This window comes from Postia placenta, assembly GCF_002117355.1.
Source record: "Postia placenta MAD-698-R-SB12 unplaced genomic scaffold POSPLAscaffold_7, whole genome shotgun sequence".
Taxonomy (NCBI): Eukaryota; Fungi; Basidiomycota; class Agaricomycetes; order Polyporales; family Adustoporiaceae; genus Rhodonia; species Rhodonia placenta.
This window is the reverse complement of record NW_020169838.1, coordinates 310,226-328,728: the sequence shown is the minus strand read 5'-3', so window position 1 is coordinate 328,728 and position 18,503 is coordinate 310,226. Positions and strand designations below refer to the sequence as shown.

At 52.4% G+C, this 18,503-nt stretch overlaps 4 protein-coding genes across 4 annotated transcripts in view; 1 reads left to right on the top strand and 3 right to left on the bottom strand.

The window, feature by feature from the left end:
* Positions 1–628, top strand: part of POSPLADRAFT_1143773 (hypothetical protein) — a gene marked incomplete at both ends in the record, with an annotated part of 2,474 nt that extends 1,846 nt beyond the window's left edge. The window contains one exon of the mRNA XM_024485610.1: positions 520–628. Within this exon, the coding sequence (XP_024338793.1) occupies positions 520–628 (109 nt within the window). The remainder of the gene's footprint in view (positions 1–519) is intronic.
* Positions 629–2,270: 1,642 nt separating this feature from the next.
* POSPLADRAFT_1056587 (hypothetical protein) lies at positions 2,271–3,333 on the bottom strand (the record flags this gene model as incomplete). The annotated part of the gene is made up of 2 exons (XM_024480803.1): positions 2,271–2,492; positions 2,527–3,333. 2 exons carry the CDS (start codon positions 3,331–3,333, stop codon positions 2,271–2,273), a joined length of 1,029 nt encoding a protein of 342 aa, XP_024338792.1.
* Positions 3,334–3,690: 357 nt separating this feature from the next.
* Positions 3,691–7,117, bottom strand: POSPLADRAFT_1056586 (hypothetical protein; the record flags this gene model as incomplete). Its single annotated transcript, XM_024480802.1, has 13 exons — positions 3,691–4,564; positions 4,619–4,667; positions 4,720–4,860; positions 4,914–5,109; positions 5,168–5,218; positions 5,280–5,539; positions 5,592–5,898; positions 5,950–5,988; positions 6,047–6,285; positions 6,338–6,427; positions 6,484–6,658; positions 6,715–6,765; positions 6,818–7,117. 13 exons carry the CDS (start codon positions 7,115–7,117, stop codon positions 3,691–3,693), a joined length of 2,772 nt encoding a protein of 923 aa, XP_024338791.1.
* A 5,371-nt stretch (positions 7,118–12,488) lies between these two features.
* Positions 12,489–17,537, bottom strand: POSPLADRAFT_1074386 (hypothetical protein; the record flags this gene model as incomplete). Its single annotated transcript, XM_024482700.1, has 13 exons — positions 12,489–15,008; positions 15,059–15,107; positions 15,156–15,284; positions 15,333–15,528; positions 15,591–15,641; positions 15,689–15,948; positions 16,005–16,317; positions 16,371–16,427; positions 16,467–16,717; positions 16,773–16,853; positions 16,908–17,088; positions 17,138–17,188; positions 17,241–17,537. 13 exons carry the CDS (start codon positions 17,535–17,537, stop codon positions 12,653–12,655), a joined length of 4,272 nt encoding a protein of 1,423 aa, XP_024338790.1. The 3' UTR covers positions 12,489–12,652.
* Between the last annotated feature and the right edge of the window lie 966 nt (positions 17,538–18,503).

Here is an 18,503-nt window from a genome sequence, read left to right as displayed (position 1 = left end):
GCCGATGAAGCGACATGTATCCGCACCACCTGAAGAACCTGCGCGACGCGTGGGGGTGGTCGTCGACAACGTGTTCCTCGAGGAAATCATCAACGAGGCGAAGGAGAGGAAGGAGAAAGAAAGGCAGACGAAAGCGGTACCTATTCCTCCACCGCGCAGCGCTAACCCCGAACCCCCGACCAGTCCCGTCGCAGGACCTTCGCGCCCCCGCCCCGATACACCCGTCGTCTTTCGCAAAGTCGATCCCGACTGGACACCGGACACCACTCAATGGACGTGGGACAGCTCCTGGCCGAATCAGAAGCACCTCTCTGGCGAAGAATGGATGAACGTAGGGAGGAACGCACACAAGGAGTGGTTCGACGAAGAGGAGGACAACGGCGTAGATTGGGAGTTGTACGGAGATGGTGAGCAGTAAGTAGTCGAATGGGACTTCGACTCTGGTAGGGGGGTAATGAAACATTTGTCTTTCCGTTCTATTCCTTGTACTACTAGCGCCCATACTGGCGCCGGTCTTAGCGCTCACCCGCAGGTTGAACATTATGTAGCTTACATAATGGGGTCCGTGCGCACTTCGTACTCAGCATCGTACCACTACGTTTCTTTCTTCACTAACACGACCACATAGACACAATGGTCCGTGCGCAGTCGGTACTTGTATAAGTAGTTGTACCATTAGTCGGTCGAACCCTAAGTTCGACCTGGTTATTCATTCAAGTCTCTGCTCCTCCTCGCTTGGGGTAGTGGTCATTCTCGACTTCCTCGCTCGATCTTCAGGACGACGTACTGTCCATAAGTCCTCGCTCGTCGTCTATGAGTCGGGCATCGATATAGGAGTATAGACCATTGTATCACATACAGCGCAAGCGACGCAGAACGCTCAGCGGGGCACCCAGGATAGACGACACTTGCTTACGTGAGTGATCAAGATAGTTTCCTGCGCGCGTCTTGCTCCAAGTGGTGTGTGATCGACTGCTGCCTCAGTTTCTGCCAACGGTTCCGGATATTGGGCACTTCCAGCTCTGCTGCTTGGACGATGACGCCATGCATGATGTACTCTCTGAATGATGTAAGTCTGGCAACTTCTGCTCTCATCACCAAGTCCATAGCTCAACGCGCCTTCCTCCGAGATCTTTCGCTTCCATGTGACGTTGTTCGCCTTACATCTGGTCTTGCCCACACTATTGGACCCATCAGTGACACATTTTCGTGTGCCTCTAATCTTGTCACTGCTTCGGAATATCCCTAGATGCTATCCATATGCCCATCACAGCCTCAGCTTTGGGTGTCAGCATCGCGATTCCCGCTATGCCATCCTGTCATGGCGCTGTTTCGTGCCTGCACGACCTGCAACCACTGTGCTCACAAGTGAGTGTGTCATCCTTCCTTTCCAATACCTCCCCTGTGCCTCGGTCCGATACTTGCAATGACGGTGGCCAGGATGCAGGCTCAGAGTATACCTGACCGATACAATGAACACCCAGGCTGATTGTACTCATAGGGTCATCTAAAATCGTATATATGACAAATCACATATATGGCTGCCCACCATACATTATCCATTCGGTCTGTACGGCTAGATGAGCAATGCCAATACTCACAATTCCACAAGCCAATTCATACTGAATAAGTGCTGATACGAGCTCCTCAAGGGAACAACAACTCCACTCTCAAGGTGTCCGGCGCCTGATGTTTGAGATGTGAAGTCGCAGCCATCTCCACCGAGTAAATTGTCACTGCTAAGTTTATATATCATATATCAGAACTTGACCCTTGTTACTCATACTCATGGTCTGCGCACATACACACGCCATCTGCATCGAGATGAGGTGCACATTCTGTTCTTCAAATGCAGCGGCTGACATTGTTTAGATCGCGCCCTCGTGCGTCATGAATCCTAATTGAGACATCGCTACGAGAAAGCCATCTCTATTACCTCTTAACATTCCAGAGTGGTCTCCTGACATCTCACCATATTAGCCTCAGGCGAGCCATGCAGCTGCATAGCAGGGTCCTGCACGGGTCGGCTCCATGTATGACGTGCGAGGTGCACATGAAGATAATTAGTGAAAACCATGACATGATGTACATCCAGGTCGGGTAGTGGTGATCTACATAGAATATCATCGTCGTTGTGGAGCTCTGCAGGGAATAGCAACACATCGTAAACAGGCACTCTATGCGAATATCAGACATATGAAGCTGGCGGCGGGAGCTGACTTGAATTATGAATGTTCAGTCGACGTCAAGACCTCTTACGCGGATGCCTCTCACTCTCGACGAAGCTCCTCCAACGCCTTTTCATCCGCTTGGATGTTCTCCTTGGCCCACTCAATCACCCGATGCAGCTCGAGCACTTGAGTCAGGACCCTCTCCGCCTCGTTGAAGCGCCCCGTCTTTGTGTAGACCTTGCCAAGGGTCAAGAGTGTGTTCCCCTCACCAAGAGGCGCGCGTATTGTGCACCACAGGTCGACTGCGTCACAGCACCTTTTCTGCCTCAGTGTTGTGATGAGACATCATATAAACCTCGCCGAGTGATGCAAGATCACCGGCCTCACCTATCTGGGCCTGAACAGCCTGATGCAGAGCCAGGGCATGCTTCAATGTTCCTGCTGCATTGGGCAGATCTTCCCGATATAGGTACACCCTCCCGAGGTCTTGCAAGCTGTTTGCCTCGCCAAGTCTGTTGTGGATGGTACAGTAGAGATTTAGAGCTGCATGCAATGATGCCTCTGCCTCGTCAAGATCCCCTGTCTCGATATACATCACGGCAAGATTGCTGTGATCAGTGGCCTCGCCAAGGCGGTCCTGGAGTGAGTGATGAAGCGATGCAGCCTTCCTGTATGTGCACTCCGCCTTGAAAAAGTCATTCCTGCGACAGTACACTTTTCTGAGGCTTTGGAGTGTATTTGCCTCCCCAAGGCAATTGCTGATTGTATGATAGACAGACAGGGCGTTGACCAGCGATTGCTCCGAATCTTTTAGGTTTTCCATGCAAGCAAATAGGTTGCCCAGCTTCTCTAGGTCTCTGGCCTCGCCCCAGCTGTCTTTGATTGTACGGTGAAGAGATAATGCCTCCAGATACGACTGAGTGGCCAGTGCAAGGTCACCCTTGTAATAGTATATCCATGCGAGGCTCTGCAGGTCGTCTGCTTCACCCTTGCGGCTCCCGGCTGCGCGGTGATTCTTAAGCGCCTTGCTTAGGGTGTTCTTAGCACTGTCCCACTGACAAAGACGAAGGTATGTGTCTCCTAGTACTTTGTAGCAGTCACCCAGCAGGCCAAAATCACGTATATGGATAATGCAGAGCTGTAAAAGGTCGACAGATGGCATGCCGAAATGATTCATCCATTTGATGTAATCAATCACAGCGGGTACTGTCGCAGAGATGGCACGCTGCCCAGAAATAGAAACCTTGAGGACATATTCGATGTTGCGTAACTCGGGATACACGATGCAGATGGTAGCAGTGTCAGAACGGTTCACATCTTGACGGATGAGCGATGTATAGAGGTCGGTCAAACATGACCACCACTCTCCACGGGTCCGAAGATCTGTATGATTTTGGCAATACTCGCGAATCGGAGAGAGCATGCAATATCGCCTGTTAGTTTGATCCCTGTATGCAATTCCAACACGACAAAGAGTGCCGAGTGACTTAGAGAGGTCTGCGTGGTTGGAGAATGTGCATCATAGCTTTTCCCAAGTGACCGTGGAGCTTGGCAATCCATTTGGCATGTGAGCGAGAAGTGTCATCACATATGCCGCCGGTGCATCTTCCTGCATGCGAGGACTATTGATGGAGAGCTCGATGGATGAGGATAGATCGAGCAGTCTGCCCCGGACACCATCCGATCTCGTGACACTTGCAACCCGCTGGTCCTCCCATCGACACCAGATATCCCGCGGACACGCAATATCCTTGTGCGCTTGATGAGCGAGCAGAACTACGGCCAACGGCAGACTATCCACCGCTGAGACGAGCTTGTCAACATATGGATCCTGATCGTCGGCGCTGATCTCGGTAATCCTCTTGAACAGCACAACTCCCTCAGCTTGTGACATGGGATGGAGAATGTGCCTGGACCATGGCAAGCGTCCACTTGCAGGAGCCTCTGCTCCCCGCATGGTGATCACAAGTGCGAGCCCGTTTATACCAGCATAGGCTTCAAGTTCTGTCTCCACTTGACTCCGGATATTTGCAATGTCGAATAGCGTCTCGAAGTTGTCGAGGAAGAGAATGGATGGCTTGTGAGCGAGTTCGAGCAAGATATTGACGCGTAGCTGATCAGTTCGGAGCTCTGCAAGCATGCCAAGAGCATCTGCAATACCAGTGCGCAATCCATCCAGGGTGGTGATGTCCTCGCAGGAAACAAAGTAACGGCATGTGAACTGGGAGAGAACCCGGTCGTCGTAGAGTGCCTCTGTGATGACCGTTGTTTTGCCAATGCCGCCTGTTCCGAGAGCGATTGTTTGTTTCCGCTGCAGGATCGCATCCACGAGGTACTCCCGCTCCTCCTTTCGACCGAAGAATAGCACTGGCCGCGGTGGGAAGCTGAATTGTCTGTGTAAATATATCAGGACATCCCGGTATACGGCAGCCTTGCAAATGACTGACAACATTCCATCTGCACTCTGCGTTCCTGCCTTGCTTCCAGACATAGAGGCTGCCGCAATCAAATAAGTGTCGGATCGCAAAGAACGCTCAAGGTAACTCACCAAATCCCTCCTCCACCGTCTGTTTCACGTCATTCAGCTTGGACAGGACAAGTGCACCAGTCATTCGGTCCTCCTTGTCCAACAGAGCCCGCAATCTGGTGGTCGTAGCCTTGATGTCATCATCTCCAGCAGTAAGTCGCTCTAGAGCATACTGACTCAACAACGGTTCCATATAGTAGATACGAGACACGCACCAAGGAAGCCTTTATTGATGTGCCCGGTGATCATACCAAATATGACCAGCATCTCCGCCAGGACCTCTTCATGGATCTCCATGATCTCAATGTCAGGTCTCGACGTCAGGTGTACACGCATGCGGTCCAGGAAGTCAGATAACGCATCGAACAGACTCAGGATACGCTCATAGCTTGAGCCAAGCTTGTCTGCCGTCTACGGTAAATTATCATGTCAAAAATGGAAGATTCGACTTTGTTGGACTATCGCGTACATCTAGCAGCTTCTCAAGCGCAGCTGCGGCCAGCTTGACCCCCGGGAGGTGCTGTAGAACCAAGATAGTGAGTGTTCCTGACTTCCTCATCATGTTCCAAGCAATCATATACAGGCTCCGCAAGATCCGCCGCCGAATCAACAAATGTTTTCATGAACTTCAGCACCGGCCATACCACCTTCGCGATTTCTTCCGCCTTCCTGTGTTCCTGCTGGAACGTATACCGTCCATTTTCCAGAGTAGTTTCAATTGATGTCAGCGCGTCAATGTGCTGAACAGCTGCCCAGGCAGATATGTCGACGCCGGTGCTGGCAGTGTAACGTCTTCGGGCCTTCTCCCATATCTCGTTGAACCGTGATGTTGAGACAGTGTCTGTTAGTTGAACGAGGATTGTCAGGGGCCTGCGCATATGGCTATCATGTACGATACTTGCCCTGAGCTGCATATGCTGTTGAAGCTTTCTCAACGAGCCATGCTAATTCGCGGATTGTGGCTTGCAGTTTGTCATTTCGAGCAAACAGCGATGAAGATATCCAGGGCACCGACACGGAATGTAGGGTCTTCGCTCCTTCCCCGACGATTCTCAACGTTGTGGCCTTGATCTGGACGAGCACAATGGCTGCCGACGACTCCGACTTTTGTGTGATGGGTGGAAGGTGCTTGAGAATTTTGGTGATCTCCGCCATCAGGTCCGCTATGAGCGCGACTGCGGTAGTCTTTCCACGAGATGCCTGGACAGGAGTCAGAGTCAGCGGCAGAATGAGATACCTTCTATTAATTACCTCAGCAAGTGTGAGGAGCGCCCCGAGCACGACCGGGTCCTGGAGAATAAGAGCATGAGCCATAGCCTCATCTCGGTAAGTGGATATGGGAGTTCACGATATCATCACTCGTATTCTCATGTATCCTTCGGGAGACAATGAGGTCCGCAAGTTCTCTTGCGTTCGCTCGAAGTTGTACCGTCGCGCTCTCCTTCAAGCCCAGGGCGTGAAGTTGTGACTGTAGCTCCACGGTCGAGGCGACCTTCCTCGGGAAGTTTGGTGACCACACGCCTACAAGACTCGCGTATTCAACGAGCGTATGCTCCCACCCACGCTTGATCTGATCGTCGAGGGGATCTATAACGCCGTGTGAGTATCTGGGTACTCTGATACACTGAGCCCGGCGCACCCCCGATCCATTGCAACGTATGCATCTCCCAGTGGAGCTCGGAGAGGACCTGCTTCACATCGCGATCACTCGAAAGCGTGTCGCCATGATCTATATATAGTTGGTCAGTGGAAGGTAAGACGTGGCTGAGGGAACGGCTCACGCACGCTTCTTCGTGATCACATTGTATGCAGTCCCCACCAGTGTGACGTAGGACATGAGAACATTTTCAAACGGAGCTCTACCGCTTTCTGTAACGTTGTTTGCCAGGCCACACTCCATGAGTGGTACCTGATCCCATAGGCGGACGATCGCGTTGACATCGCCGCTGTCATTGGCACTCTGAGAAGACCCATTAGTGGATGCTAAATACGAGACTGAGTGAGAGATGGACTGACGAGGAAGAGCGCGGCAAACGACCGAAAAATGATGCTTCGTCGCACATTCCCCTGATACAGAAGTGAGTATGTCATTCCCAACGCCAGCGCTATTGATTCTTACCTGCTCAGCATCCATTACGTGATTCAGAAGGCGGTCGACGTCTCCAAACACACGCTTGCAAGATTCGAGATTGCGATCAAGGCCATTCTTGAGTTTCTTGTTACTCGGAGACTTTGCGCGGACAGTGGTCGACAGGCTCTTGGCATCTATGACCGTTCTCAACCCGAGTATGGGAGATTCAGCCTCGTTGTCGATGGCTTCTAAGTCTATATTGGTGCAGTCTTTGAATCGTTTCAGTGCCTTGCTCCAGACAGGTGGGAGCCCGTGCGCAGTGAGCACTTGCGTCGCAGCATCTTCCATAATCAAGCGGCGAATGGACGCGAGTAGGGAATGAGATGTTAGAGGGGAGACAGAGAGCAGAGGGGGAGGTACAAATGAGATTGACCAGCTACGGCAGTCCTCAACGCTGTGTGCATGAGGCTTCCAGGATCACCGCCACCGGAGAACCTGTGCTTCGAACGAGCGCGCATGTGGTCTGATGCATACAGCCGTCAGACAGGAAAGGCAATCGGAGGTAACCTCGTGCCGTAGCGAAGTCCATCTGATTGAGGTGAGAGCGCAACCTTGTGGCTAGTCTGTGGCCACCCTAGTTCCCGCGCAACATGTGTGTCAGGTCAACGAAAAGGATCTCCACGTCTTCTCGATGGCGAAGAATAGAACACTGAAGCGCCCATGCATCCTCGGACGCATCTCGGAAATGTAAGTTACGCATGTCGAACGGGTGGCGCCTTACGGCAGGGATCACAAGCAGTGCATACAACGAGTGAATGAAGCATGTATTGCACCCGAGCGTGAGAGACAACAGGAGGCGGGGCGTACATTGATAGCCGCTGTGATGGAGGATGGTTCTGTCGTGCTTCAACTCCTATCTCAAAGAGTGGATACTGCATATTGAGATCTGTGCGTGATACTATGAAGGTCGCAAACTCCCATCTAGTGACGTTCGAATTTCGCGAGGGGTAGTAGGCGGGAAATGTACCTTCCCAACTCGTGTCTGGATGCCTATCTGAGTATGCGAGGGAGACGAAGACATTTTTGCCCTGAAAGAGTGAGAACGGAGGGAAATGGAAAGGGCACGACAAGCATCGCGTCATGAAGACCTGCAGTTTGCACGAATGACGTGGATGCGCGCGAGGACATGCAGCGGCAGGGGAACGACACAGACCGTGAAGGGCACTTCTGAACGAGGAGCATGGGACAGGAACAGCCCCAGATAAAGAATGGTGTTTGCTACAGGACAAAAGCAATACGTGTATGTGTTGTGTAGAGGTTTATGACTCCCTGGTAATCAGGCTGAGACCGAGACACGAAAAATAACGTGTCCACGTACAACAGCAGTCCGTCGAGCCCTTATCCTGGCCTGCCTCTCTCTCTGCTCTGTCGCAGCCACTGCAGTCCTTCACGTATACGGCTCGTATAGTCTCAACGCACAACGCAGTGGGTTAAAGCCGAAGTTGCGCGGGCGCAGATAGCAAACTCGCTAGCGAAGAGTCGCGTTGGGTTGTCTTTCCAGAAGGGCCATGGTTTTGGGGATGACCTGTACGAGATATACAGGAGTATAACGCACAGAGAAAGACTGACAGTACTCGCAAGGTTCCAGCTTCAGAAAGATCGTGGTGGCAGTAGGCAGTGGAAAAGCGCCTGATGACTGGGCGCTTCACGGGCGCTCTGATCTCGATAACAGTCTGTGCGCTACGCTAGTGATGTCATCGCTTGTTTGGCTGCCAAAGGAACCGTCCACCCTAGTGACGTACCCGTCGTCTTCTCTTCGACTGTAGGCCATGCTCCGGGGCTCAGAGAATCTCGATCGTCTTGAATTGTGTTCTCAATCGTGTGTCTGTCCCAGCGCCTCGTCGCCAGTCCTCTATGAGCAGACCGGTCCAGTGATGTTGATGATCGATGATCCTGCGTCATGCCTGTCTCACGCACATTTTTTCCTCAACCGCCTAATCACTCGATCTGTTTCCCTCATACTGAAACGCGATGAGCAGGTCATATATGCCTCTCTGAGTGCGAACTGTCTTGTGACAACGGCGGCTCCACCGTGCGCGGTTTCGTAGTCCCTCAGACACACGCTTATGGTCTGTGAGTTGATAAAATGACCCATGCGGGTGCATCAGATCGTCTGCAAAATGATTTCCCCAGCTACATGATATATGCCCCTCCAAAATGAGCGTGCTCGCTCTCTAGAGGATCTTATAGGGGTCCTGCAAGCTTAGGAAAAATAATCAGCTTCGGTGCTGTTTATCTCCATTGAGACCCATACATCTGGCATAGAATCTCGTGCGAAAGCGCAGTGGACTCTATCATGGCCGCCGGCAGATATTGTAAAGTTCTCATCGGCTTCCGATGCAGGAGGAAGATACAGTACGATTGATACACACATCAAGCAGCACTGTGGCGTCACAAATCGCGTAGAAGGCGGTGCGATGCGGATGTCAGTACGAATTAGCACCGTGAGGCCGCGCCACGCACCAGAATCATGCTTGGTATGGTGTGCTGAAACTGATCGGTCCAAACACCCTGCGCAGATGACACGCCAGACAGACGCGTGGACGCATCTCGATGAACTCTGCGCAGAGATGTCGACGTCTCGGCCGACTCGTCGTCTGCTGCGAGGGATGTGAAGCGCGGAGCGGCAGCGTGTGGTTTGCATGACGTCATGGAGGTGCCTCGCTATCGTCTGTGTTAACTCTGTAATTCAGCATGCTCAACATAACAGCAGAAAGAAGCGGGACTGAGACCACAGAGACGGACAGGCTGCATCGAGAAAGTATCACTCACAAGTAGCACCTAGCGTACATCACGAGAGTCGGAAGCGACCTCAAGCGGGAAGACACACAGCCTTTGCCGGCTCGACGCGCCAGGGTCGTATCGGGCGCAGCTGACAACTGGGCAAGTATATGCGAGCGGACCGGGAGGGTAGTGATCCACACGCGTCCTTTTTCACGTCAGACAGATCAAAAGCAGCTGCTCGTGGATTTCTGGATGATGGTATCTTCGTATCCGTCTTCATAAACGGGCGGCGCATTTCCACGAGATGAACGAGCTCCCATACAGCGTTATCCGGCCACAGAGATGCTTGAACAGCTCGAGGTCGCATCATATTACAAGGGACGCCTTGTCGAAAGCGGCGGTTCTGAGCTGTCGTGAAGAAATATGAGGAGTTGTGTGCGACTGGGAGCGCGAGGGCCCATGGTTTCTCGTTTGAGAGTAGCTAGGAGACCTAAAGTAACTCACGTTGGCTCGCGTAGCGGTTGCTACGGGGCGGTAGCACTGACGGAGCGCTAATAGAAGAGGTTATACCAGAAGGCCGTCCTAAATAAGCTGGTAAAGGAGTATCATATAGAGGACGAAGTGTGTTCTACAAATGGCATGTTGCGCTATAATGCAGGTGTTATGAACACACACAGCGAGGATCACAAATATCTGGATGCACACCGGGTGTCAGCTGAGGAGCATTCTGGCAACACGTCCCGTGGCTATTCCATATGAGGCCTTCACAGGTTATCCAGAGAGCAGGTCACCAGCGGGAAGACGCGTACTCGGCCGTGTATCTGACGGTCGGCTACAGAATCGCGGAGGAATAGCTTGTTTTTCGCGTAGCCTAGCACATACTTGCGTACACAAGAGTGGGTCAACACGCAGAATTTGCAGAGAAAACACAGCCGCTTGCAGGGGTCAGAGTGGAGGTGAGTTGTGCAGAGAGGACGAGGACACATGGCATCCTTGAGTGAGGAGCGAGGAGGCGCAAAGTACATCGCAATTGCTCCAGTAGCGGCTTCTGTGAGATAGCGCGAGTGACTCTGATACAATGGTGACGAAGAGGAGATACACGATGCAGGCAAGTGACCGTCAAACTAAGCGACAGAGCAGTCTGAGCCGGAAGATAATTGAGTGTTTTCCTCGAGTATGACCTTGCGCTGTGATATAACTGATTCAGGCATCCCATGTATAAGCACGATAGCAAACACGAACATCCGAATACGCACCGAGCACAAGAATGTGAAGCATCCTGCAATGACGCCTGGCTGCAACTCTATGCGAGGCCTTCACGCTCTATCCACGAGTGCGCATTCTCAGCTATCAGGAGGAGGCGTGGGTGGACATATACTCGTGGATAGATTTGTCGTACCAGCTGCAGCAAGAGGAAGGCGCAGGGATGCTGAGCTGGCGTTTGTGAAAAAAGACTCGTTTCGCGCAGTTATTGCTGTCGTCACTGGGAGCAAGGATTCATGCGCATGCTGATCGTAAACAATAGAACGTATCGCAATTTTCTGTGGCCAAAGTGGAGGTGCGAATGGAGAGGAGAGGCTGAAGGCGTTCCAGGTATTTGAGAGGCACGGGCGCGACAGATGAAAGTGACAAAGAGCTCAAGCGAGGGATGACACTGGCCATGAAGACGTCACCGAGCACCACCAGGGCCTAGGAAGGAGAGTATCGTATGACAGAACATACACTAGTATGTGAGTCATGGCAGAAGCTGCGTTCTGCGAGAGACAAGCCTAGCAGAAACCTAGGCGCCTGGATCGCGCGCGCTTACATGAGCGATCGAGATGGCTTCCTTCTCTGTCAGATATTAGCCGCTGTTGTCTCTGCTGCTTTGACAAGCCTATTGGCTGCGTCCATCCCCCTTCGCTTCATCACAGTCGATGACGTCAGCCATATGGCTCTGGTCCGCCAACAGGCCGCGTACAAGATGCCTCCCTCCTGCATCCGAATCCTCCTCCGGCCGCTCACATACATGCCCTTCCATGTCACGCCGCTCGCCTTCCATCTGGTCTCTCCAGCATTTCTCCATCAAGCAGCAGCACAACGTCGTCCGCCTGCAATTCAGTGCTGTCACTGCTCCGGACTATCCCTAGATGCTGTCTATATGCGCATCGCAGGCCTCAGGTTCGGGCGTCCGCATCGCGATTCCCGCTATTCCACCCTGTCATAGCGCCGCTTCGTACCTACACAATCTGATACCACAGTCTTCACGGATGAGTACGTCATCCTTCGTTCTTGATACTTCTCTGCGCCTCGGCCTCCTACTCGCAATGATGGTGGCCAGGATGCAGGCTCGGAGTATCACCGAGCTATACGGTAAATGTCCAGACTGATCATACTCATAGGGTCATCGAGGACGCTATGTATGACAGTCCACATATCTGGCTGCTTACCGTGCACCATGCGTACGCTCTGTACAGTTCGGTGAGCGACACCAATACTTATTATGCCACAAGAAGCTAATATATACCGAATGGGCGCTGATAGCAGTCCCTCGACGGGACAACGACTTTAGTCTCCAGGCGTCCGTCTTCCGAAGTCCGGGATGCGGATGTAAAGGTACATACAGTCATCCCCACCGAGCCGAGTCCATTCCCACCGCCGAGTTTATACATTGTATATCAGAATTCGAACTTTGTTGCCCAATCGTCTGCGCACATACACACGCCGTTTGCGACGAGATGAGGTGCGCATTCCATTCATGCGATGCAGCGATTGACATTGCTTAGATTGCGTCCTCGCGCGTCATGAATACTAGTAGAGATGTTGCTACGAGAAAGCGAACTCGCTTACCTACTGACATTACAGAGTGGTCTTCTGACACCTCACCATACCAGGCGAGCCATTCAGCTGCATGGCGAGATCCCACATGAGTTGGTTCGGTGGATGCAGGCCCCGATGTGCGAGAAATTGATGAGAGATATGTCGTGACATCATGTACATACAGATCCGGTAGTGGTATTCTATAAACAATATCATCATCGTGTACAGCTCGGCAGGGGGACTCGTCACATCGTAAAATGTCGCTCTATGCGAACATCAGATACACAAAGCCAGGAGGGATCATAGTGACAGGTGTTCAGTTGGTGTCGAGTCTTCTCGAGCTGATGCCTCTCGAGCTTGGTGAAGCTCCTCCAAGGCTTTCTCGTCATACCAGATGCTTACCTTCACCCATTCAATCGCTCGATGCAGCTCGAGAGCTCGAGTGAGGGCTGTCTCTGCCTCATCAAAGCGCCCCATCCTTGTGTAGACCCTGCCGAGGGTTTTGAGCGCATTCCCCTCACCAAGAGGATCATGAATGGTGTGGCACAGCTTGATCGCATCGCACAGCACCTTCTCGGCCTCAGTGTCGCGATCAAACTTCACATAGACCTCGCCGAGGTCTGTGAGATCATTGGCCTCACCCTTCTGGTCCTGGACAGCCTGGTGCAGAGCCAGGGCATTCTTCAATGACTCTTCAGCATTGACCAGATCCTCCCGATACAGGTACACCCTCCCAAGGTCTTGCAAGCTGTTTGCCTCACCAAGCTGGTCATGGATGGCACGATAGAGGTCCAGAGCTGCACGGGATGATGCCTCTGCCTTGTCAAGATCCCCTCTCTCGATGTACATCACAGCAAGATTCCTGTGATCAGTGGCCTCGCCAAGGCGGTCCTGGAGTGAGTGGTGGAGCGATGCAGCCTTCTTGTATGTGCGCTCCGCCTTGTCATAGTCATTCCTCTGACAGTACACATCTCCGAGGCTTTGCAGTGTGTTTGCCTCCCCGAGGTGGTTATCGATGACACCATAAAGCAACAAAGCATCATTTAGAGATGTTTCTGCATTGTCAAGGTCATCCTGTCGAAAGAACAGGTCTCCGAGGCTCTGGAGGGCGTTGGCCTCGCCCAGGTGGTCCTCGATCGCACGGTGAAGCAACAGTGCCTCCTGCAAGGTGTCCCTCGCATGGTTGAGGTCATTTCTGTATTGGTATATCCATGCGAGGTCTTTGAGATCATTCGCTTCACCTTGCTGGCTGCCAGAAGCTTTGTGATGCCCAAGCGCCTGTTGCAGGGCCATCTCGGCATCGTCATACCGATTGAGCTGGAGGTATACTTCCGCCATAGTGTTATAGCAGTCACCCAGGTGGTCATTGTCATGGACATAGATGATGCAGAGCTGGAGGAGGTCGACAGATGGAGCTCCCAGAAAGCGTGTCCAGTTGGTGTAGTGAATAACAGCAGTGATTGCGGATGAGGTTGCCTCCATCTCCCAGTTTCGCAAAGCAAGCACTTGACGAACGTTTTGAAGCTCTGGAGGGACGACGGAGAGGGACACAGCATTGGAATAGTCCCAATTCTTCTCAATGAATGTGATGTAGAAGTTGGTCAGCGATTCCCATAGCGTGCTCGACGGCTGTAGTTCATGATGGCCTCGGCAGTACTCCCGTATCGGGGCAAGCATTCGGTAGCGCGGATGAGCTCCATTTGTATCGGTGTAGGCCAGTCCCACACGGCAGAGCGTCGAGAGAGATAGGGAGAGGTCGATAGTGTCCTCGAGGGTGTCCTGCATCTGCTCCGATGTGTCAGTTCCAAATGGCAAGCCACTCGGGAGCTGGGCAAGTAAGGCCATGACGGCCTTGGCGGAGGGCTCGTACTGCATACGAGGACTGGTAATCGACAGCTCAATGGAGGCTGACAGGTCGAGCAGTCTGTCTCGAGCGCCATCGGAGCGCGTGACCATGTCTATACGTCTCTTCTCCCATCGACCCCATAGGGATCGCGTCGTCGTTCCGAGTTCTGGCTGGACCTGGTGAGCAAGGAGTGTGACAGCAAGAGGCAAGCTGTCCACGGCGTCGACGAGTTTGTCAATGAATGGGTCATCGAAATCATCGGCGATCATAGCCGTTTTCTTGAACAGAGCTACGCCCTCTTCGTGAGACAGGGGAGTCAGGAGGAGTCTCGCCCACTGGATCCTGCCGGTAGCAGGGGCCTCAGCTCCACGCATAGTGATTACCAGTGCTAGCCCGTCAACGCCGGCGTATGTCTCCAGCTCCGTCTCCACCGCGCGTCGTACATCCGCGACATCAAAAGGTGTCTCGAAATTGTCGAGGAAGAGAATCGAAGGCTTCCGACCTAGCTCGTGCAGCACCTTCGTGTGTAACTGTTCATTCCGAAGCTCTGCGGGGATCCCCAGAGCATTCGCAACACCATTCCGTAGCCCATCTAATGTGACGATGTTCTCGCATGTTACGAAGTAGCGCGATTGGAATTTGGGAAGGATTCGGTCATCGTAGAGCGCCTCTGTGACCACAGTCGTCTTTCCCATCCCGCCGGCTCCGAGCACAACGACTGGTTTATGCTCGAGGATAGCACTGACAATTGCGTCCCTCTCCTGCTGGCGGCCAATAAAGAACCCCGGTTTTGGAGGGAACTTGGGCTGACTGGCTTCATAGTGAGTAAGCAGGTCATAGTGAATTCGGTGAGCACATACAGTATCTCGACAGGGTTCGCGTCAGTTGCGGCCATACTTGATGATGGTGCTGTGATACAGTAAGTGTCACAGTAAACCAAGGACAGAAGAAACTTACCGATTGTCTTTTCAATTCTGTGCACGACATCGAGGACGAGGGTGTTCGTCATCTTGTCCTCCTTGTCGACCAGCGCCTGTAACCTCTTCAGCGCATCCTGGACTTCGTCACTTCCAGAGACCAGTCGTTCTACGTTGCCATCAGTCGGGTCCCGCTCGTTGTGTACAAGCAACCTACCAAAGTAACCCTTATTGAGGTGTTCTGTAACCAGCCCAAAGATGATCAGCATCTCACACAGCACCTCCACTTGGATCTCCACAATCTCCCTATCCGGCTCATGCTTATCATGTACATGCACGCGATCGAGAAAGCCTAGTAGAGCGCTGAACAAGGCGGTGATTGGCTCGTATGTTGCGCCATACTTGTCGGCGGCCTAGCCGTGGACAACATGTCATTAAGACAACAGCCAGTGGGCATTCCTGAATAAGTGCTTACATCGAGGAGCTTCTTGAGAGCGGCTGCCACAAACTTTGCACCTGCAAAATGCTAAATATGAGGTCAGCCACTGTTTACGGACCGCGGACGCGACTCACAGGCTCCACGAGATCCGCGGCGGGATCAAGGAACGTCTTGACGAAGCCTATGATCGGTCGAACTACCCTTTCAACATCACGTCCCTTCATTCGCTCTTGCTGGAATCTGTATTTCCTGCCGTTCAAAGCACTATCGAGCGCCGCGAGCGAATCGACACGCTGAAGAGACTCCCATGAGGACATCTCGACGCCGCTACTGGCCATATAGCGGTGCTTCGCATCTTCCCACATTTTGATGAATCGGCTGGCAGAGAATGGTGCTGGAGCATGGATCAGGTTCAGAAGACATACAGTGATAAGCGGGTGGTGTCCATACCATCAGGAGTAACAGCAACAATTGTACTCTCAACAATTCTAGTGAACTCCTGGACGGCTAATTGCAGCACGTCATTCTGCGCAAACAATGACAACGAGATCCGGGACTTCAGGTTCCCTAATCGCGCGGAGTTCACTTCCTTCAGTATCCGTATAGCCTCTCCGGCGATCGTCACGGCTTGAGCCTTGATGCGAATGAAAAGGATGTTTGTCGATGGTCCTGCTTCCGTGGATGGAAGGCGCCTGAAGATCCCTGTCATGTTGTCCAAGAGGTCCGTTATGGGCTGGACGCTGCTGTGCTTCGGCCCACAAGTCTGCCATTCATTAGATATGTCTGGGAGGCGGGTTGAAGCGACGGCTGGTTTACCTGTGCGAGGCGATATAACGAACCAAGTACAACAGAGTCCTGACATTGTTCTTTCGTCTGTGATGATGACAGATTCAGAGACCGATGGCCACTCACCACGTCCCTGCAAGCATCTGCGTCCACTTTCATCGACATAATAGATTCCGCAAACCCTCTCAGGGTCTCCCGCAGACGCGTAGTATCCTCCTGCTCCATCCCCACCTTGCGACAGTGCGAGACCACCTCTGTCATCAGTCTCTCCGTCGACGTAATCTTAATAGAAGGATCCGGGACATTTGTATTTCCCGGTTCCGAATATGCTGCGAGGATGGCGCTCCAGCCGCGGTTGAACTGCGTCTCGAACGAGTCTGTAGATGGACATGAGGATCGGACTGCTGTCGCTAATGCGCACCAGTTGCATACCTCCGACCCACAATAACGTAGTGATACTGTACTGCATCTCAAAGAGAAGCTCCTTCATGGATAAATCATTGACGACGGAGCCTGTGTATCAAACATGGGTGAGGTAAGCCCAGAAGCATGGGAAGAGTCACCCACGTCTGCGTTCTATGTATAGAATCCCGTACGCCACGCCTCCCAGTCGTATATAGTGTACTAGAATGTCGTCCACGTGCGGTTCCAAAGTTGACGGTGGACTTGAAAACGCCTCCTCCTTCACCTGCGGAACACGCTCGAAGAGATGAGCGACTTCCTTGAACGCTGCCTTTCCATTCAACACCTGAGTGGCCCAGTCAGATATCCGCAGATATGGCAAGACCCGCACATACAATCAACAGCGCTGCAATGGCGCGAAAGATCACCGTCCTTCGCGCATTTCTCTGGCCCCCAATTCAGTCAAATGCATGCATACTTGAGCGCACTGGTCCTCACCTGTTCGACGTCCTGGATCTGGCTCAAAAGCCACTTAATGTTGCCCAGCACATTACTGGCAGATTCGAGGACGGAACTCAAAGCCTTCGTCGCTGTATTGTGCCTGTCGTGATGTTTGTGGGCAACAGTAGATAGGCTCTCGACGTCATTGACCGCCTTCAGTCTCTCCCTGAGTGGCTCAGAGTTCTCGTCAACGTTCACCAGGTCCACGTAGGTATCCTCCTTAAACCGCCCCAATGCCTTGATCCATATGGGACCAAGTTCTTGAGCACCAGTTGCGCTGGCCGTCTCCGTCATGGCAGCTCAAGAAGAGAATAAGGGAGCGATAGTCGTAGTAGAGCCGGCAGAGAGAGGGAGGTCACAGCGGATGGTGGATGGTGGATGTGCAGTCGGGGCTATGTCCATGAAGCTTCACAGCCTGCACATGCTGCAGAAGAACATAGACGCGCATGTGGTCTGATGCATGCGCCTGTCAGTCAAGGAAGAGAAGACAGACTCTCGTAGCGCACCAAGAGCCTGATATCCCTAGCCGTAGAAATTGGGCATCGTACCCTGTGTCTAACTTTCAGTGACTGGGTACGCGCAGGGGTGGATGTCCTCATCCAACTGGCCGGAGATTGTTTCTATGTTTTCGCTATGCTTTGCGGTTAATGTCAAAATCGGAGCGCCCATTCCGGACACATCTCGGAAACTTGATTTAAGGTCTGTTCGGCGACGGAGTTTGCGCTTAGCTTAACTTAGGCGCGCGCGCAAAGCTTGCTGACAAATCAGTCCCGAAGCGCTGTGCCACAGTCAGTGCGTCACGCATGCTGCGCACCTCAATGGCATCATGAGGGGTGCTCAATTCTTGTCGCTCGCTTGTTCATTCGCAGATCGACCACCTTTTTTGGTAGGTAGGTGGCTGAGTGATCAGTCAGGGTTGAAAATACCTACCAAAAAAGGTGGTTGATCAGCGAACGAACGAGCGAGCGACAAGAATTGAGCACCCCTATGGACGGCTTGCCATTCATTCATTTGTTTGCGGAATACCTGCCTATTTTGGTAGGTGGCTCTGACACAGCCACTGGCGGCCCGGCCAATGTTGTGCGCAACTTACACAGCTTGTACTCTGTTATGGAATATATATATTCTAGAGAAACAAAATTTGTATAGTCATTTTATGATCAACTTATACACTACAAGCTCATCACTCATATTTGTAGTTCATGGCGATCTCGACTGTGTATAAAGCATTCTTTAAATGCCCCATAGTCTTGTATAAAG